This window comes from Coregonus lavaretus (genome assembly GCF_964263955.1).
Source record: "Coregonus lavaretus genome assembly, chromosome: 32".
Lineage (NCBI taxonomy): Eukaryota > Metazoa > Chordata > Actinopteri > Salmoniformes > Salmonidae > Coregonus > Coregonus lavaretus.
In genome coordinates, this window is record NC_140019.1 from 39,829,750 (window position 1) to 39,851,572 (window position 21,823).

At 46.0% G+C, this 21,823-nt stretch overlaps 1 protein-coding gene across 1 annotated transcript in view; it reads left to right on the forward strand.

The window, feature by feature from the left end:
• LOC311107454 (transcriptional regulator ATRX-like) overlaps positions 1–21,823 on the forward strand; it is a gene marked incomplete at its 3' end in the record, with an annotated part of 73,828 nt that overhangs the window by 14,496 nt on the left and 37,509 nt on the right. The window contains exons 4-16 of the mRNA XM_084149950.1: positions 421–522; positions 2,040–2,149; positions 5,470–5,537; positions 6,038–6,562; positions 6,663–8,314; positions 12,975–13,035; positions 13,531–13,676; positions 13,795–13,986; positions 14,747–14,997; positions 15,184–15,369; positions 15,770–15,935; positions 16,263–16,372; positions 20,448–20,594. Coding sequence (XP_084006076.1) covers positions 421–522; positions 2,040–2,149; positions 5,470–5,537; positions 6,038–6,562; positions 6,663–8,314; positions 12,975–13,035; positions 13,531–13,676; positions 13,795–13,986; positions 14,747–14,997; positions 15,184–15,369; positions 15,770–15,935; positions 16,263–16,372; positions 20,448–20,594 — 3,716 coding nt within the window. The remainder of the gene's footprint in view (positions 1–420; positions 523–2,039; positions 2,150–5,469; positions 5,538–6,037; positions 6,563–6,662; positions 8,315–12,974; positions 13,036–13,530; positions 13,677–13,794; positions 13,987–14,746; positions 14,998–15,183; positions 15,370–15,769; positions 15,936–16,262; positions 16,373–20,447; positions 20,595–21,823) is intronic.

Consider the following 21,823-nt stretch of genomic DNA (forward strand, 5'->3'; position numbering starts at 1 on the left):
ACATTTTTGTTTTTTTCCGGCTGTTCAGGCACAGGCTTAAGTTCGGAGTCGAAGTCTACACTCATCAGTGATATGTCAACAGTAGGGATTCTTCAGTAAAGTCTTAGTCATTCAACAAGAGACAACCCATTTTCATTCAGATTTTTTCATCGGAAAACACTGCGCCAAACATCTTAGTTAGATGTAAAATTGCGCGACTAAGATCTCTTTGGCAAAAATGTCAAAATTACTTACAGATTTCTTGTTATCTTAGATTAGTTCTATTTTGAAGAAGTGCATACTGGCTACGGCATCTCAAAATGGACAAACAGTGCTATTGCAGCTTTTTTCTAGTTTTTCAAGGGAAGGTGTTTTAAGGGAGTGTGGAGCAGACTGTTGGTTCGGCTAGGCCCAACTGACACCCTAAGTCCTCTCCTTCAGGGATGTTGGTGGTGCGGCCTCCTCCCGCTAGGACTGACAATAAGGAGGACAAGAGCAGAGGAGCCATGAAGCTCCGAGTGGACCTCTCACGGAAAAAGACAGGTTAGTCACACTGCTACTAACCAGGGGATAGTCAGAGAAACACATGCAAACTGTTTGGATGCTCCCATTGTTTTTTTTAAAAGCAAGGTTTTGACCAGGAAGGGTGTTCCTACAGCCTAATAATCAGAACTGCTGCCAGTTTAATGAAATCAATCCGTTTGGGATATTTGTATTTGTATTTATTTATTAGAGATCCCAGCTACTCTTCCTGGGGTCCGACACGTTAAAGTGTTTACATTACAAATAAAACAAAAGATAAAACAGTACATCATATAACATTATTACACCACTACATATCTACAATACAACATGTATAATACCATCATACAGCAGTATTACAATGTACGCTATCTGTTATCATGTGTGCATATGCGTGTCTGTACCTTTTTGTGTGTCTCTTAACAATCTGATTCTACTGCTGGCATCAGTTACTTGATGTGGAATAGAGTTCCATGTAGTCATGGCTCTATGTAGTACTGTGCACCTCCCATAGTCTATTCTGGACTTGGGGACTGTGAAGAGACCTCTGGTGGCATGTCTTGTGGGGTATGCATGGGTGTCCGAGCTGTGTGCTAGTAGTTTAAACAGACAACTCGGTACATTCAGCTTGGCAACACCTCTTACAAAAACAAGCAGTGATGAAGTCAATCTCTCTTCCACTTTGAGCCATGAGAGATTGTTAGCTCTCCGTGTACATCCAAGGGCCAGCCGTGCTGCCCTGTTCTGAGCCAATTGCAATTTGTCCCTCTTTGTGGCACCTGACCACATGACTGAACAGTAGTCCAGGTGTGACAAAACTAGGGCCTGTAGGACCTGCCTTGTTGATAGTGCTGTTAAAAAGGCAGAGCAGCCCTTTATTATGGACAGACTTCTCCCCATCTTAGCTACTGTTGTATCAATATGTTTTGACCATGACAGTTTACAATCCAGGGTTACTCCAAGCAGTTTATTCTCCTCAACTTGCTCAATTTCCACATTATTCATTGCGAGATGTAGTTGAGGGTTAGTGAATGATTTGTACATTACTTTTACTTTTCTTATTCCTTGCCACCCATTCTGAAACTAACTACAGCTCTTTAAGTGTTGCAGTCATTTCAGATGCTGTAGTAGCTGATGTGTATAGTGTTGAGTCATCCGCATACAAAGACACACTGGCTTTACACAAAGCCAGTGGCATGTTGTTAGTAAAGATTTAAAAAAGGAAGGGGCCTAGACAGCTGCCCTGGGGAATTCCTGATTCTACCTGGATTATGTTTGAGAGGCTTCCATTAAAGAACACCCTCTGTGTTATGTTAGACAGGTAACTCTTTATCCACATCATAGCAGGGGGTGTAAAGCCATAACACATACGTTTTTCCAGCAGCAGATTATGATCTATAATGTCAAAAGCCGCACTGAAGTCTAACAAAACAGCCCCCACAATCATTTTATAATCAATTTCTCTCAGCCAATCATCATGATGTTGGATGTAAACAACACATGCTGGTCTCTCGGCCTTCCTCTGTGTGTTTGTCCAGATACCACTCTGCAGGAGCGAATAGACTGCACCGCCTGTGGACAGCAGGTCAACCACTTCCAGCGCCACTCGGTGTTTGAGCACCCCATGCTCCATGTGCTCCTCTGCAAGGTAGATACCCCTGCAACACCCTATCTCCATCAGTCTGTCCTCTGTCTGTCTATCCTGTCTCTGTCTAGCCTCTGTATCTCTCTCTCTCTCTCTCTCTCTCTCTCTCTCTCTCCGTCGCTCTGTCTCTCTGTCTCTCTCTCTCTCTCTCCCTCTCTGTCTCTCTCTCTCTCTCCGTCGCTCTGTCTCTCTCTCCGTCGCTCTCCCTCTCTGTCTGTCTCTCTCTCTGTCGCTCTCCCTCTCTGTCTGTCTCTCTCTCTGTCTGTCTCTCTCTCTGTCGCTCTCCCTCTCTGTCTGTCTCTCTCTCTGTCTGTCTCTCTCTCTGTCTGTCTCTCTCCGTCGCTCTCCCTCTCTGTCTGTCTCTCTCTCTGTCTCTCTCTCTGTCGCTCTCCCTCTCTGTCTGTCTCTCTCTCTGTCTGTCTCTCCCTCTCTGTCGCTCTCCCTCTGTCTGTCTCTCTCTCTGTCGCTCTCCCTCTGTCTGTCTCTCTCTCCGTCGCTCTCCCTCTCTGTCTGTCTCTCTCTCTGTCTGTCTCTCTCTCTGTCTGTCTCTCCCTCTCTGTCGCTCTCCCTCTCTGTCTGTCTCTCTCTCTGTCGCTCTCCCTCTCTGTCTGTCTCTCTCCGTCGCTCTCCCTCTGTCTCTCTCAGCACCCCCGTGCTCCATTAGGGTTTGGCGATATATCGGATTAATTAGAATGTATGTTTTTACGAGATATTCCAAATGCCTGTGTCACAAGGGTCACGTTTTTTTAAAATTAAATGTAAAATGTTAATGTTCGTTTATGTCCGTTTGTTCTCATCTTTTAGGTCTGGTCTCCTTTACTCATTCTGTTCCATTTACACCAGAGATCTGGATATAATGACTAGAATGGGAGTCATCCCAAAGGTGGGAAGGCAGATGACAAGTTTAGGTCCAATATAATCCCATAGAAACACAGTGGCCTTATTTTGGACAGATTTTGTCGAGAGTGAAACCTCTCACTTCGCCTCTTCCTCTCTGGTTTACACACACACCAAGCCCCTCCCCCTGCCTCACGCCAAAACAAAGATGAGAGATCACTTCTTCCTCTCTGACAAGCGGTTTCAACTTGGTATTTGAGGTTTGGTCCAACCGAATCGGTCACATGGACACTGAAACACATTGAGACATTATTTTACTGTAATAGAGAAGTTAACCTTTCTAACAATACCCTTTTTATGTCTCAACTACTCAAATTGTGCGCAGAGCAGACACTACTAAAACAGGAGTATAAATTAAATTAAATAAATGAACATTGATTCTGGAAAATGAAGGCTCAGTTTGTCGTGTGCGTCATTGTGCTACTAAGTACCGCTAGCAGCATTTTAGCCAAATACTTTTATAATAGCTGTCTAGTTTTATAATTGTGAAATAAGCATAAAACACTAAGGAATTGGCATTTTGTTCTCATTCTGAGAAATAAGGTAGGCCACTTGATTTCAACATACGAACAAAGTGGACAGGCTAACATGCTGTAGGCTAGCATGCTGTTCAAACAGCTGGAGATGGACAGAAGGGTGTGTTCATAACAATTCAACTGTTCTGCCTTGTTAGCTAGCAAATAAATAAAGTGGGCTGAACTTGAAATATAAATTTTAGCTAGCTAGCCACTAGCACGTGGGCTTGTGCTTGAGAGATTGTTTGAGACCTGTGTTAATGCTCCATAGCGCTGCCAGAAGTTTGACATTATTAGTGAATGTGCGTTATGGTCCTGCAAAAAAATTAATAACAAAAAAAAGGGCATTTTCTTATACTTGAAAGCCATGTCAGTGATTATTGCAAAAAAGCAGGTTCAACTATTTAGATAAACATAATTAAATTCTGAGTGGGTCTTATGGCTGTGAAAGGATTATATTTATCCTAGGTATAATTTCACAAGCCCTGAATTAATTAGATTATTGCTGACTGTTTTAAATGCAGTGTATTTGACCTTTAATTGTACAACAAAGCTTATTTGGAGAAAACATTTAAAACATCTAGATATGGATGTATACAGTGCCTTGGGAAAGTTTTCAGACCCCTTGACTTTTTCAACACTTTGTTACGTTACAGCCTTATTCTGAAATGGATTTAAAAAAATATATATATATTTAATCCTCAGAAATCTACACACAATACCCCATAATGACAAAGCGAAAACGGGTTTGTAGAAATGTGTGCAAATGTATAAAAAATGTGTTTAAAAATACCTTATTTGCATAAGAACCCGATGGTCACTCTGACAGAGCTCCAGAGTTCCTCTGTGTAGATGGGAGAACCTTCCAGAAGGACAACCATGTCTGCAGCTCTCCACCAATCAAGCCTTTATGGTAGAGTGGCCAGACGGAAGCCACTCCTCAGGAAAAGGCACATGAAAGTGAGAAACAAGATGGAACCAAGATTGAACTCTTTGGCCTGAATGCCAAGCGCCATGTCTGGAGGAAACCTGGCACCATCCTTACGGTGAAGCAAGGGGGTGGCATCATGCTGTGGGGATGTTTTTCAGCGGCAGGGACTGGGAAGTCGACTAGTCAGGGTCGAGGCAAAGATGAACAGAGCAAAGTACAGAGAGATCCTTGATGAAAACCTGCTCCAGAGCGTTCAGGACTTCAGACTGGGGCGAAGGTTCACCTTCCAACAGGACAACAACCCTAAGCACACAGCCAAGACAACGCAGGAGTGGCTTAGGGACAAGTCTCTGAATGTCCTTGAGTGGCCCAGCCAGAGCCCGGACTTGAACTCGATCTAACATCTCTGAAGAGATCTGAAAATAGCTGTGCAGCGACGCTCCCCATCCAACCTGACAGAGCTTGAGAGGATCTGCAGAGAAGAATGGGAGAAACTCCCCAAATACAGGTGTGCCAAGCTTGTAGCGTCATACCCAAGAAGACTCGAGGCTGTAATCGCTGCCAAAGGTGCTTCAACAAAGTATTGAGTAAAGGGTCTGAATACTGATGTAAATGTGATATTAAAGTTTATTATTTATAAATTAGTAAACATTTCTAAAAATCTGTTTTTACTTTGTCATTATGGGATATTGTGTGTAGATTGATGAGGGAAATAACAATTTAATCCATTTTAGAATAAGGCTGTAACGTAACAATGTGGAAAAAGTAAAGGGGTCTGAATACTTTCTGAATGCACTGTATATCCTGAATTGGCAATAAGTTAGAAAAATTCCAAATGTGATTTTTCGGCCATATGCTCCAGGTAGATCCACCTGTCTTTTGAACATTAATGGGACATATGGCAGGTAATGGCACTAGTTGCTTTGTCTGTCTCAGTATTATATTTTCCAATGTTCCTCCCTTGTTTTCTCTTCCTCTAGTCGTGCTATAAGTATTACACCAGCGATGACATCAATAAAGACGAGGACGGCATGGATGAACAGTGCAGGTAGGTCACCTCACAGAACACAGAAACATGGATGAACAGTGCAGGTAGGTCACCTCACAGAACACAGAAACATGGATGAACAGTGCAGGTAGGTCACCTCACAGAACACAGAAACATGGATGAACAGTGCAGGTAGGTCACCTCACAGAACACAGAAACATGGATGAACAGTGCAGGTAGGTCCCCTCACTGTTCTACTGCTTGAGTATTGGCACCTCTTGCAGAATATTGGCTCTCAATTATGAGTACTATTTTAGTCCACATCAAGGGTTACATCCGAACTGGCACCCTATTCCCTATATAGTGCACTACTTTTGACAAGGGCACATAGAGCTATATAGGGAATAGGGTGCTGTTTGGGGGACACACCTGGGTGTTAACGTTCAGTAAGTCATTTTTAGAACAATTCAGTACTTCCCAACAACAGCTGCAAATCCCAATAAAGCTACATCAGGTTGTTTTGAAGTTGACGTTCCTTGCTGTCTAACTACGCCCCCCAGGTGGTGTGCTGAAGGTGGCAACCTGATCTGCTGTGACTACTGCCACAACGCCTTCTGTAAGAAGTGCATCCTGCGTAACCTGGGGCGCAAGGAGCTGTCCATGATCACCGACGATAACAGTAAATGGTCCTGCTATATCTGCAGCCCCCAGCCCCTCGCCGACATCGCCTCCAACTGCTCCAACATCATGACCAAGCTGGAGAGCTTCTGGCGCACGGGACGCAAGAAAGAAAGGGAGGAGAAGGAGAGGAAGGAGGTGAAAGGGCACAGTAAGGGTAAAGGTCACCACCACCATGGTAAAGCTGTGGTGAACGGTAAGGAGCATTCAGACGGGTCAGGGACCCTCACCTTCTCCTATAAGACCCTGAAGGTCCCCAAGGAGCTGGTGAAGAGGACCAAGAAGCTGATTGAGACAACCACAGGGCTCAACAACACCTTCATCCAGTTCATCCAGCAGGCTGAGGAGGAGCAGGGAGCAGGAGGAGGCGGCAGCGGGACCAGACACAGACACCTCAAGGCCTTCAGGTATCATAACACATGTTGATATAATGACTGCTACAAAGGATATGAGGCAGCCCAATTCTGATTATTTGCTTAATTATTATCTATCAATCGATCTCTCTAGGTCTGTTCTGGCTGATCTGAAGAAGGCCCATGCTGCCCTGGAGGAGGACCTGGAGTCACAGTTCACTTCCCAGGACCAGGGGATGCAGAACGGGGATGCGGTCTCCAACACCGACGGCCATGATGGCCACGATCAGATGGACAACATGGTTGAGGATGGGCAGGAGGCAGAAGAGGTCAAAATGGCTGACACTGAGGATGGGGAGGAGCCAGAGGAGGAGGGGGAGGATGGGGGCGTGTCAGAGGACACAGAGATGGAGGGGAGCCCCACCCCCAAGCCTCAGGACCACTCAGAGACAGACAGCCAGGCCAAAGACCAGACAGCGGTGAAAGTGGAGGAGGAGGAGGAGGAGGAGGAGGAGGAGGAGGAGGAGGGTGACCGGGATAAAGACATTGTGTCCGTCGGGCCGTCCGTCCCAGACGAGCTCTTCCAGATGGTCGAGAGTCTGGCGGACTCCACAGGGTTAACGCCCGGTAACGACGCCACGGAACCCACAGCGGCTTGCCAATCAGAGAGCCCTGCCGCTGGCTCAACCAGGAAGTCACATGACACCCAGAAGGAGAAGGCCATGCCCAAGGTGAAGAACCTGATCGTGAAGCTGACGCCCGTTCCCGTGGTTACCACACGCACCTCCAGGTCTAAGAGCAAGGATAAGGATGGAGGGAAGGAGAAAGAGAGGAGTAAGAAGGTGGAGGGAGGTGGGGGCTCTGAGGAAGACAGCCGACGCTCCAGCCGCACAAAGACCACACCCCTCAGGAAGTCACCGGAGGGGAAGAACAAGATGTCCGCCTCCTCTCAGGAGAAGTGCGACTCAGAGGGAGAGGAGAAGAGCCCCAGCAAGCTGAAGAGGAGAACCAAGGGCAGCTCCTCCAAGGGGAAGGAACGGAAAGAGAGCAAGGCCTCCTCCAAGGCCTCCTCCAAGGTGACCTCTGACTCTTCTAAACAGGACGTGGACTCGGATTCTGACGAGGTTCCAGACATCCTGGTCCAGACTGCAGCGGCGGAACACAGCTCGGACGAGGATGTGCAGCAGGAAGCCAACGGTAACCAGGGCAACAGGAGCGTCAAGAAGTGCCTGTTCAAACTGCGCAAGAAAGACGGGGGGGAGGTAGAGGAGGAGGAGGAGGGAGAGGAGGAGGAGGAGGAGGAGGGAGAGAATGACAAGGAGAAGACCGACAAGAAGCCGGCGGCCAAACGCAAACTGAAAGCCAAAGACTCCGACAACTCAGAGTCTGACTCGGACGAAGACGCTAAGAAGAAGAAAAAGAAGTCCTCCACGGCTTCTGCCAAAAATACATCCAAGAAGAAGAAGCAGAAGGGCTCGGACGGCTCCTCTGACTCCGACTCTGACCTGGAGAAGGAGATGAAGACACTCAGCAAACCGGGGAAACGGAGGAGCAGCCGTGTAAAGAAAGAAAGGGAGGAGGAGGAGAACAAGGGCAGGGATCGGAAGCGGTCGTACGAGCTGAAACGCAAAGCCAGAGGTAGAGGAGCCAAGCAGCAAGATTCATCGTCTGATGTGGAGGAGGAGGAGGAGGAGGAGGAGGAGGGGGGAGGAGGGTCTGGAGAGGAGAGTGCAGACCAGCAGAAGATTAAACCCATCGTGGAGGAGACATTGGTAGCGGGGAGGGGAACCTTCCACCAGTCCTCGGGTGAGTAGAGCTGTTGTTTCTGAAAGCTGTATATTGGGCTCTCTGTTTCTACAAGGCAGACGGTTCACTCTATTATAAATACAGCTGGACGTAAACGCCACTGACTTAACCCCAGACCTCTACAGTGTTTTCCTCAAGTACATAGAGTAGCTCTGTTCTGGGACATTTTAATGCCGTGATTCCATCAAATACACCGCGGAATTATGGAATAATCCTAGAGATCTACCCTCCTGAAGGTTTATACTCCAACCCTGTTCCTGGAGATTTGTATTTGTATTTATTAGAGATCCCCATTAGCTACTCTTCCTGGGGTCCAAACATATTAAAGCACTTATATTAAATGGTAAACACAATATAAAACAGTACATTATATGACAGTATTACACCACTACATATCTACAATACAAAATGTTTAATACCACCATACAACAATATCACAATGTGTGCATATGCATGTGTCTATACCCTTGTGTGTGTCTCTTCACAGTCCCCGCTGTTCCATAAGGTGTATTTTACCTGTTTTTTTTAAATCTGATTCTACTGCTTGCATCAGTCAGTTACCTGATGTGGAATAGAGTTCCATGTAGTCATGGCTCTATGTAGTACTGTGTGCCTCCCATAGTCTATTCTGGACTTGGGGATTGTGAAGAGACCTCTGGTAGCATGTCTTGTGGGGTATGCATGGGTTTCCGAGCTGTGTGCTAGTAGTTTAAACAGACAGCTCGGTACATTCAGCTTGTCAACACCTCTTATGAAAACAAGCAGTGATAAAGTCAATCTCTCTTCCACTTTGAGCCAGGAGAGACTGACATGCATGTCATTAATGTTAGCTCTCCGTGTACTTTTAAGGGCCAGCCGTGCTGCCCTGTTCTGAGCGAACTGTAATTTTCCCAAGTCCCTCCTGGTGGCACCAGACCACACGACTGAACAGTAGTCCAGGTGCGACAAAACTAGGGCCTGTAGGACCTGCCTTGTTGATAGTGCTGTTAAGAAGGTAGAGCAGCGCTTTATTATGGACAGACTTCTCCCCATCTTGGCTACTGTTGTATCAATATGTTTTGACCATGACAGTCTACAATCCAGGGTTACTCCAAGCAGTTTAGTCACCTCAACTTGCTCAATTTCCACATTATTCATTACGAGATGTAGTTGAGGTTTAGTGAATGATTTGTACATTACTTTTAGTTTTGGAAATATTCAGGACTAACTTATTCCCATGCCACCCATTTCCAAAACTAACTGCAACTCTTTGTTAAGTGTTGCAGTTATTTCAGTTGCTATAGTAGCTGATGTGTATAGTGTTGAGTCATCCGCATACATAGACACACTGGCTTTACTCAAAGCCAGTGGCATGTTGTTAGTAAAGATTGAAAAAAGCAAGGGGCCTAGACAGCTGCCCTGGGGAATTCCTGATTCTACCTGGATTATGTTGGAGAGGCTTCCATTAAAGAACACCCTCTGTGTTCTGTTAGACAAGTAACTCTTTATCCACATCATAGCAGGGGGTGTAAAGCCATAACACATACGTTTTTCCAGCAGCAGACTATGATCGATAATGTCAAAAGCCGCACTGAAGTCTAACATTTAAGGGGCTCCAAAGCTTTTTACTATCATTCTTTATGTCATTTATCTTTGTTTCATAGTGTAGTTTCTTCTTCTTTTTATTCAGTTTAGTCACATGATTTCTCAATTTGCAGTACGTTTGCCAATCGGTTGTGCAGCCAGACTTATTTGCCATTCCTTTTGCCTCATCCCTCTCAACCATACAATTTTTCAATTCCTCATCAAGCCAAGGGGATTTAACAGTTTTTGCAGTCATGTTCTTAATGGGTGCCTGCTTATTAGTAACTGGAATAAGCAATTTCATAAATGTGTCAAGTGCAGCGTCTGTTTGCTCCTCATTACACACCACGGACCAACAAATATCACTACAAAACGTATTGTATGACCTCTTATACACAATATTAGGCCCAGCCTTTGGAACTTTGGTTTCCCTAGATATAGCTATTATATTGTGATCACTACATCCAATGGATTTGGATACTGCTTTCAAACAAATCTCTGCAGCATTAGTAAAGATATGATCAATACATGTTGATGATTTAATTCCTATGCTGTTTGTTACCAACCTGGTAGGTTGACTGATGACCTGAACCAGGTTACTAGCAATCTTGTTTCTTAAACTACATATGTTAACGTGGGCTATTTTGAGCACTTTTCTTCTGGGATGCTTACTTGTTTGCATTGCTTTACTGGGAAGCTTAGCAGCAGTAGATGTGCTCATGTTCTTTATGTTAGTGCAGGGTGAGCTGCACACGGTGGACTGCCTCCTCGGGCACACCGCCTCAGTGCTAACAGTATAAATCTGGTTCCTGGGCACATGATTACTGCACACAATAGCTGCAGGATCAGCAGAGGCACCCAGGGCAGCTAGAGGGACACAAACCAGGTTACCCACATTGTGTCTACCGACGCCCCTGATGTAATGTACATTTGCTGAAGCATTTTGACAACTCTGCGTCCCAATGGTAGGGATTAGCTGAGGTTAATACATTTACATTTACATTTTAGTCATTTAGCAGACGCTCTTATCCAGAGCGACTTACAGTTAGTGAATACATATTTTTTTATACTGGCCCCCCGTGGGAATCGAACCCACAACCCTGGCGTTGCAAACGCCATGCTCTATCAACTGAGCTACATCCCGGCCGGCCATTCCCTCCCCTACCCTGGACGACGCTGGGCCAATTGTGCGCCGCCCATGAGTCTCCCGGTCGCGGCCGGCTGCGACAGAGCCTGGATTCGAACCAGGATCTCTAGTGACACAGTTAGCACTGCGATGCAGTGCCTTAGACCACTGCGCCACTCAGGAGTATAATGAATATTCCAACCCTGGAGAGCTACCCTCCTGTAGGTTAACTCCAACCCTGTTCCTGTAGAGAAACCCTCCTGGATGTTTATACTCCAACCCTGTTCCTGGAGGTTTATTCTCCAACCCTGGTCCTGGAGGTTTATACTCCAACCCCAGTTGTAACTAACCTGATTCAGCTTATAAACCAGCTAATTATTAGAATCAGGTGTGCTAGATTAGGGTTGGAGTGAACCTACAGGACAGTATCTCTCCAGGAACAGGGTTGGAGTGGAAACCTACAGGACGGTATCGCTCCAGGAACAGGGTTGGAGTGGAAACCTACAGGACAGTATCTCTCCAAGAATGGGCTTAGAGAGCCCTGGTGTAGAAAGACATGACTTTACAATTTAAATGACTGAATATGTCTGAATTCAGTGTGTTAGTTGTTTTGGATATTGTCTAGGTCTTGGACTAGATGATCAGAACTATTTTCTAAGTTGGCAGGGAAAAACACTTAATGTGGGTTTTGACACTCATGTAGGTGTCATAACATTTTACATTTGTCATTTAGCAGACGCTCTTATCCAGAGCGACTTACAGTTAGAGTTATTATTATTTTTTATTTTTTTTTCATACTGGCCCCCCTGTGGGAATCAAACCCACAACCCTGGCGTTGCAAGCGCCATGCTCTACCAACTGAGCTACACGGGGCCCTGACCAGCCATAAAAAAGTGAAAGGTGTAAATAACTGGGTCACGACAGTATTATGACATGGTTATGACCGTGTCATAACGCGTTTATGAAGCTGGGTGTCAAGTAAAATGTTACTGAATTAGTTATTTAATGCCTGGATTCTGTGTGGTCCCTAATGATCATATCTGGACCAGAATGAGGCTCCACTATCTATTGTTCCTGCAGTGATGATTCACCGTCTTCATCGGATGTTTTCATAATTTATCTGCAGATAATCACCAAAAGACTAGGCCTACCAATAGCCTGTGCAAATTAGCGAGCCAAATGAACGTCTCTCTCGTCGATGTGATTCGTTAGCGTCACTGTCTGTCCAGCCACTACATTCTAGGAAAGGAAACCTAGGGAATCCTTTGGTTTACTTGTCCCGTTGCGATACCATGGACATGATTTTATAAAGGGGTATAGGAGATCAACTTTATTCAGTTAGTTCTACACCTTTTTATAAACTAGTCAACACTTGGTGTTCAGTTGTCAAAGCACAGTAAATAGCCTACCATGCGCCGTGGCTCTGCGGGAAACATGCAAAATAAATTAATTAGTTAATTAGTTTCCATTTATATTACATGGGACGTGCAAATTCACCAGCATGCTCTCTCCCTGCTCTGTGTAAAGAAATTCAACTGCAACCAACCACAGCGCACACAAACTGTACCGGGAGGCGGGACAGATGGTAGACTGCGTTTCCCGCTCACTTTGTGACTGACAGTACAGGCGCCTTTCCTATCAACAGATCGCTAGAAGATGCATATCGTTCAATCTAGCGGGAGAGGGCTCGACAGACTAGCGAACGGAAACGTTTTAATGAAAAGTAACGTCGTTAATATGAAGTGGGAAAAAGTAGTCAGCAGAAGTTGCCTCTAACTGGCTGATTAGCTGACGGCTAATGGAAAACACTGCGTCTAACTGGCTGATTAGCTGACGGCTAATGGAAAACACTGCGTCTAACTGGCTGATTAGCTGACGGCTAATGGAAAACACTGCGTCTAACTGGCTGATTAGCTGACGGCTAATGGAAAACACTGCCTCTGACCCCTGACCTCCTCTGTGTGTCTGTAGGAGATGAAGGTAACCATGACGCTTCTCAGATGGCTGACGATGATGAGGATCCAGAGAACAGGTATAAAAACCAAACATGTCCTCAACCAGCTGACTGACAAACGTCCTTCATTTGACTTCCTCCTGTCCTTGACTTCCTGTCCTTCTCCTGTTCTTGACTTCCTCCTGTCCTTCTCCTGTCCTTGACTTCCTCCTGTCCTTGACTTCCTCCTGTCCTTGACTTCCTGTCCTTCTCCTGTTCTTGACTTCCTCCTGTCCTTCTCCTGTCCTTGACTTCCTCCTGTCCTTGACTTCCTGTCCTTCTCCTGTCCTTGACTTCCTCCTGTCCTTCTCCTGTTCTTGACTTCCTCCTGTCCTTGACTTCCTCCTGTCCTTCTCCTGTCCTTGACTTTCTCCTGTCCTTGACTTCCTCCTGTCCTTGACTTTCTCCTGTCCTTGACTTTCTCCTGTCCTTGACTTTCTCCTGTCCTTGACTTTCTCCTGTCCTTGACTTTCTCCTGTCCTTGACTTTCTCCTGTCCTTGACTTCCTCCTGTCCTTGACTTCCTCCTTAATAGAATTGCCAAGAAGATGCTGCTGGCCCAGATAAAGGCCAGCTACTCCTCAGGAGCAGAGGAGAGCGAGGACGAGGATGAGGACGGAGAAGAGAAGGAACAGGAGAAGGAGAAGGGAGGAGAGGAGGATGGAGAGGAGCAGGAGGAGGGTGAGCTACAATCTCTTTTTAGTTTGATACATTGAAGGAGTGATTCTGCAGTGCTGTGTTTTATGATATCACTAGACTAGATGTAGAAAACCCTAAATGACTGTGTTCCCCTCAGCAGATGATGATGATGATGATGATGATGATGATGATGGGGACTCTGGCTCTGACGTGGACGTGAAGAAGGGTGGGGGGCGTCGCCACCGGCTGCTCCGCCACAAACTGACGCTGAGTGAGGGAGAGTCAGGAGAGGAGAAAGAGAAACCAGCCAGCAGGAAGAAGAAGAAGGAGACCAAGAGGACCAGACAGAAAGGTACGAGGGCTGTCAGTGTGGCTTGCTCTGCCTGTCTGGCCTAGTCTGGCTGTCTGTCTAGTCTGGCTGTCTGGCCCGGTCTGCCTGTCTGGCCCGGTCTGCCTGTCTGGCCCGGTCTGCCTGTCTGGCCCGGTCTGCCTGTCTGGCCCGGTCTGGCTGTCTGGCTGTGTCTAGGCCTGTGTCAACACCTATGGAACTGAATGAATGTCCTACTCTGCAAACTGCTATGACTGTTGTCACTCAGCTCTCCCTCCCTCCCCGTCTCTCTCGCCGTCCTCTCTCCCTCTTTCTCCTCTCCTCTCTCCTTCCCCCCTCTCCTCTCACCTCGATTTCTCTCCTCCCTCGCCCCTCTCTCCTCCCTCGCCCCTCTCTCCTCCCTCGCCCCTCTCTCCTCCCTCGCCCCTCTCTCCTCCCTCGCCCCTCTCTCCTCCCTCGCCCCTCTCTCCTCCCTCGCCCCTCTATCCTCCCTCGCCCCTCTCTCCTACCTCGCCCCTCTCTCCTACCTCGCCCCTCTCTCCTCCCTCGCCCCTCTCTCCTCCCTCGCCCCTCTCTCCTCCCTCGCCCCTCTCTCCTCCCTCGCCCCTCTCTCCTCCCTCGCCCCTCTCTCCTCCCTCGCCCCTCTCTCCTCCCTCGCCCCTCTCTCCTCCCTCGACCCTCTCTCCTTCCTCGCCCCTCTCTCCTCCCTCGCCCCTCTCTCCTACCTCGCCCCTCTCTCCCCCCTCGATTTCTCTCACCTCTCTCTCTCTCCCTCCCTCTCCAGGGGGTAGTGACGACTCAGCAGACTCAGACTTCGAGGAGTCAGCTAGCAGCAGTGAGTCAGGAGTGAGTGAGGAGATCAGTGAGAAGGAGGAGGAGGAGGAGTCTGAGGAGGAGTCACAGGAGGAGGGCAGCAGCCGCAAGAGGACCACACGCTCCTCCAAGAATAAGAAGAAGAAGAAGGAGGAGAGGAGCTACGCCCAGAAGAAGAAACGCCGCCGCATCAAGGTCCAGGACTCTTCGTCCGACGAGAAGGTATGGGGGAGGGGTATTCTCCTTACAAATATAGAAGTGTTTAGGAGGGAGTTTGATCTGGAATTCAGATTGATTGGTCAATGTTTTATTGGTTACCACGTCATAGGTCACAATGTGTGATTGGTCAGTTGACCCCTGGGGGTTGAAGTTGAAAGGGCAGAGGTTAACCCTCATTCCCTCCTCCAGAGCGGGTCAGGAGAGGACGGCTCGGGGAAGGAGGACGGAGACTCTCCTAAAGGACAGAGGAAGAAGATCAGAAAGATCCTCAAGGACGACAAGCTGAGGACTGAAACCAGGGACGCCCTTAAGGAGGAGGAGGAGAGGAGGAGGCGCATCGCGGAGAGGGAGCAGCTCAGGGAGAAACTCAGAGAGGTAGAAAGTCAACTGTGTGTGTGTGTATGTACTCCAGGAAGACTAGCTGTCGTCATGGCATCGACTAATGGGATGGAAATGAAGATGAAAGATAGACTGAGTCCAAGCTGAGGAGCCAGATGGATTTATGGTCCGTTGTGGCTCAGTTAAGAGCATGGCACCAGCTATGCCAAGTTCCCACAGGGATCACATATACTATAAATGTACTGTAAGCACTTTTTGAATACAGTGGAAGTCGCTTAGCGTTTCCTTAGTGTGAATTTGTCAATATCTGTAAAGGTTTGAATGCTTTTAGTCTAGAAGATCAGCTGCCCTATACTCCTAGGAACGTAAAACCTGTCCCAACCAGCAGAATAAATGTATGTGTTTGTATGTACAGACTGTAATGCTTTTAGACTAGACTCTATATGTCCCTCCCGAACAGGTACTCGTGGTGGAGGAGGCGTCCGCCGTGGCTTGTCCAATCACAACCAAGCTGGTGCTGGATGAAGACGAGGAGACCAAGGAGCCCATGGTGCAGGTCCACCGCAACCTGGTCACCAAGCTCAAACCACACCAGGTCGACGGTGAGAGACTCATATTGGTATAGTAGTAGTAGTAGCAGAGCCCATGGTGTCGTAGCAGAACCAATGGTGTAGTAGTAGTGTTAGTAGTGACCAACCCAAACCAGGTCAAACCAACGGTGAGAGAACAATGTTTGTCTTTAATCATAATGTTGTTGATTGATGATCAGGCCCCACTTTTACTCACTTGTTTACTTACTTATCAAGTCATGCTTCATGGCTGACTGTGTCAACACCAAACAGACGAGGTTCAGTGCTGCCAACAATGGTAGGATTTCTGTAGTCTGAGAAAAGCTTTGGGTGTAGAGTGACGTCTGTCTGTCTCTCTAGGGGTCCAGTTCATGTGGGACTGCTGTTGTGAATCGGTGAAGAAAACCAAGAAGAACTCTGGTTCTGGATGTATCCTGGCTCACTGTATGGGCCTGGGCAAAACACTGCAGGTCCGTACCACACACTTGTTGTTTCTGGTCGTTACGTCGTCATTTCGGTATCTTCCTATAGAAGGCGATGTTTCTCTAGTTGTGGGAGGAGCATAATGTCTACCATATAACTATTTATCTGAACTGACCCTGTCGTTACCTGCTCCTACCACTAGGGGGTGACACCGTGCCTTACTCTGTTGCAGTGTGAAATGTTCTACTTCACGCTCTATCTACAGTTGAAGTCGGAAGTTCACATACACTTAGGTTGGAGTCATTAAAACTCGTTTTTCAACTACTCCACAAATGTCTTGTTAACAAACTATAGTTTTGGCAAGTCGGTTAGGACATCTACTTTGTGCATGACACAAGTAATTTTTCCAACAATTGTTTACAGACAGATTATTTCACTTATAATTCACTGTATCACAATTCCAGTGGGTCAGAAGTTTACATACACTAAGTTGACTGTGCCTTTAAACAGCTTGGAAAAAACTGATAGGCTAATTGACATCATTTGAGTCAATTGGAGGTGTACCTGTGGATGTATTTCAAGGCCTACCTTCACACTCAGTGCCTCTTTGCTTGACATCACAGGAAAATCAAAAGAAATCAGCCAAGACCTCAGAAAAAGAATTGTAGACCTCCACAAGTCTGGTTCATCCTTGGGAGCAATTTCCAAACGCCTGAAGGTACCACGTTCATCTGTACAAACAATAGTACTCAAGTATAAACACCATGGGACCACGCAGCCGTCATACCGCTCAGGAAGGAGACGCGTTCTGTCTCCTAGAGATGAACGTACTTTGGTGCAAAAAGTGCAAATCAATCCCAGAACAACAGCAAAGGACCTTGTGAAGATGCTGCAGGAAACAGGTACAAAAGTATCTATATCCACAGTAAAACGAGTCCTATATCGACATAACCTGAAAGGCCGCTCAGCAAGGAAGAAGCCACTGCTCCGAAACCGCCATAAAAAAGCCAGATTACGGTTTGCAACGGCACATGGGGACAAAGATCGTACTTTTTGGAGAAATGTCCTCTGGTCTGATGAAACAAAAATAGAACTGTAATGACCATAATGACCATCGTTATGTTTGGAGGAAAAAGGGGAACGCTTGCAAGCCGAAGAACACCATCCCAACCGTGAAGCACGGGGGCGGCAGCATCATGCTGTGGGGGTGCTTTGCTGCAGGAGGGACTGGTGCACTTCACAAAATAGATGGCATCATGAGGAAGGAAAATTATGTGGATATATTGAAGCAACATCTCAAGACATCAGTCAGGAAGTTAAAGCTTGGTCGCAAATGGGTCTTCCAAATGGACAATGACCCCAAGCATGCTTCCAAAGTTGTGGCAAAATGGCTTAAGGACAACAAAGTCAAGGTATTGGAGTGGCCATCACAAAGCCCTGACCTCAATCCTATAGAAAATGTGTGGGCAGAACTGAAAAAGCGTGTGTGAATAAGGAGGCCTACAAACCTGACTCAGTTACACCAGCTCTGTCAGGAGGTATGGGCCAAAATTCACCCAACTTATTGTGGGAAGCTTGTGGAAGGCTACCCGAAACGTTTGACCCAAGTTAAACAATTTAAAGGCAATGCTACCAAATACTAATTGAGTATTCTGACCCACTGGGAATGTGATGAAATAAATAAAAGCTGAAATAAATCATTCACTCTACTATTATTCAGACAATTCACATTCTTAAAATAAAGTAGTGATCCTAACTGACCTAAGACAGGGCATTTTTACTAGGATTAAATATCAGGAATTGTGAATAACTGAGTTTAAATGTATTTGGCTAAGGTGTATGTAAACTTCAGACTTCAACTGTATGTACAGTGCATTCGGAAAGTATTCAGACCCCTCGACTTTTCACATTTTGTTACGTTACAGCCTTATTCTAAAATGTATTAAATTGTTTTTTCCCCCTCATCAATCTACACACAATAGCCCATAATGACAAAGCAAAAACTTGATTGGAGTCCACCTGTGGTAAGTTCAATTGATTGGACATGATTTGGAAAGGCGCACACACCTGTCTATATAAGGTCCCACAGTTGACAGTGCATTTCAGAGCAAAAACCATTCCATGAGGTCGAAGGAATTGGAGAGCTCCGAGACGGGATTGTGTCGAGGCACAGATCTAGGGAAGGGTACCAAAAAATGTCTGCATCATTGAAGGTCCCCAAGAACACAGTGGCCTCCATCATTCTTAAATGGAATTAGTTTGGAACCACCAAGACTCTTCCTAGAGCTGGCCGCCCAGTCAAACTGAGCAATCGGGGGAGAAGGGCCTTTGTCAGGGAGGTGAACAAGAACCCAATGGTCACTCTGACAGAGCTCCAGTGTTCCTCTGTGGAGATGGGAGAAGCTTCCAGAAGGACAACCATCTCTGCAGGACTCCACCAATCAGGCCTTTATGGTAGAGTGGCCAGACGAAAGCCACTCCTCAGTAAAAGGCACATGACAGCCCACTTGGAGTTCGCCAAAAGGCACCTAAAGACTCTCAGACCATGAGAAACAAGATTCTCTGGTCTGATGAAACCAAGATTGAACTCTTTGGCCTGAATGCCAAGCGTCACATCTGGAGGAAACCTGGCACCATCCCTACGGTGAAGCATGGTGGTGGCAGCATCATGCTGTGGGGATGTTTTTCAGCGGCAGGGACTGGGAGACTAGTCAGGATCGAGGGAAAGATTAACAGAGCAAAGGACAGCGAGATCCTTGACGAAAACTTGCTCCAGAGCGCTCAGGACCTCAGACTGGGGCGAAGGTTCACCTTACAATAGGACAATGACCCTATTTATTTGTCATTATGGTGTATTGTGTGTAGATTGAGGATATATATATATTTAATTCATTTTAGAATAAGGCAAAACAAACAAAACGTGGAAAAAGTAAAGGGGTCTGAATACTTTCCGAATGCACTGCTGTCTATACTGTATCTAACCCTGTCTATATCACTAGGTGGTAGTCCTACTGCTGTCTATACTGTATCTAACCCTGTCTATATCACTAGGTGGTAGTCCTACTGCTGTCTATACTGTATCTAACCCTGTCTATATCACTAGGTGGTAGTCCTACTGCTGTCTATACTGTATCTAACCCTGTCTATATCACTAGGTGGTAGTCCTACTGCTGTCTATATCACTAGGTGGTAGTCCTACTGCTGTCTATACTGTATCTAACCCTGTCTATATCACTAGGTGGTAGTCCTACTGCTGTCTATACTGTATCTAACCCTGTCTATATCACTAGGTGGTAGTCCTACTGCTGTCTATACTGTATCTAACCCTGTCTATATCACTAGGTGGTAGTCCTACTGCTGTCTATACTGTATCTAACCCTGTCTATATCACTAGGTGGTAGTCCTACTGCTGTCTATACTGTATCTAACCCTGTCTATATCACTAGGTGGTAGTCCTACTGCTGTCTATACTGTATCTAACCCTGTCTATATCACTAGGTGGTAGTCCTACTGCTGTCTATACTGTATCTAACCCTGTCTATATCACTAGGTGGTAGTCCTACTGCTGTCTATACTGTATCTAACCCTGTCTATATCACTAGGTGGTAGTCCTACTGCTGTCTATACTGTATCTAACCCTGTCTATATCACTAGGTGGTAGTCCTACTGCTGTCTATACTGTATCTAACCCTGTCTATATCACTAGGTGGTAGTCCTACTGCTGTCTATACTGTATCTAACCCTGTCTATATCACTAGGTGGTAGTCCTACTGCTGTCTATACTGTATCTAACCCTGTCTATATCACTAGGTGGTAGTCCTACTGCTGTCTATACTGTATCTAACCCTGTCTATATCACTAGGTGGTAGTCCTACTGCTGTCTATACTGTATCTAACCCTGTCTATATCACTAGGTGGTAGTCCTACTGCTGTCTATACTGTATCTAACCCTGTCTCTATCACTAGGTGGTAGTCCTACTGCTGTCTATACTGTATCTAACCCTGTCTCTATCACTAGGTGGTAGTCCTACTGCTGTCTATACTGTATCTAACCCTGTCTATATCACTAGGTGGTAGTCCTACTGCTGTCTATACTGTATCTAACCCTGTCTCTATCACTAGGTGGTGGCCCTACTCCACACACTACTGCTGTGTGACAAGTTGGACTTCTCCACGGCTCTGATCGTCTGTCCTCTCAACACTGTTCTGAACTGGCTGAATGAGTTTGAGAAGTGGCAGTACGGCTTCAAGGACGAGGAGAGTTTAGAGGTACACGCTTACTTTTTATTGATTTTTACAGTACCAGTCAAAAGTTTGGACACACCTACTCATTCAAGGGTTTTTCTTTATTTTTTACTATTTTCTATGTTGTAGAATAATAGTGAAGACATCAAAACTATGAAATAACACATATGGAATCATGTAGTAACCAATAAAGTGTCAAACAAATCAAAATAAATGTGAGATTCTTCAAAGGAGCCACCCTTTTGCCTTGATGACAGCTTTGCACACTCTTGGCATTCTATCAACCAGCTTCACCTGGAATGCTTTTCCAACAGTCTTGAAGGAGTTCCCACATATGCTGAGCACTTGTTGGCTGCTTTTCCTTCACTCTGCTGTCCGACTCATCCCAAACCATCTCAATTTGGTTGAGGTCGGGGGATTGTGGAGGCCAGGTCACCTGATGCAGCACTCCATCACTCTCCTTCTTGGTAAAATAGCCCTTACACAGCCTGGAGGTGTGTTTTGGGTCATTGTCCTGTTGAAAAACAAATGATAGTCCCACTAAACCCAAACCAGATGGGATGGCGTATCGAAGTGTGCCTTGAATTCTAAATAAATCACAGACAGTGTCACCAGCAAAGCACCATCACACCTCCTCCATGCTTCATGGTGGGAAATGCACATGCAGAGATAATTTCTGAGGCTGGTAACTCTAAAGAACGTATCCTTTGCAGCAGAGGTAACTCTGGGTCTTCCTTTCCTGTGGCGGTCCTCATGAGAGCCAGTTTCATCATAGCGCTTGATGGTTTTTGCGACTGCACTTGAAGAAACTTTCAAAGTTCTTGAAATGTTCCGTTTTAACTGACCTTCATGTCTTAAAGTAATGATGGACTGTCGTTTCTCTTTGCTTATTTGAGCTGTTCTTGCCATAATATGGACTTTTACCAAATAGGGCTATCTTCTGTATACCCCCCTAACTTGTCACAACACAACTGATTGGCTCAAATGCATTAAGAAGGAATGAAATTCCACAAATTAACTTTTAAGAAGGCACACCTGTTAATTGAAATGCATTCCAGGTGACTACCTCATGAAGCTGGTTGAGAGAATGCCAAGAGTGTGCAAAGCTGTCATCAAGGCAAAGGGTGGCTACTTTGAAGAATCTCAAATCTAAAATATATTTTGATTTGTTTAACACTTTTTTGGTTACTACATGATTCCATATGTGTTATTTCATAGTTTTGATGTCTTCACTATTATTCTACAATGTATAA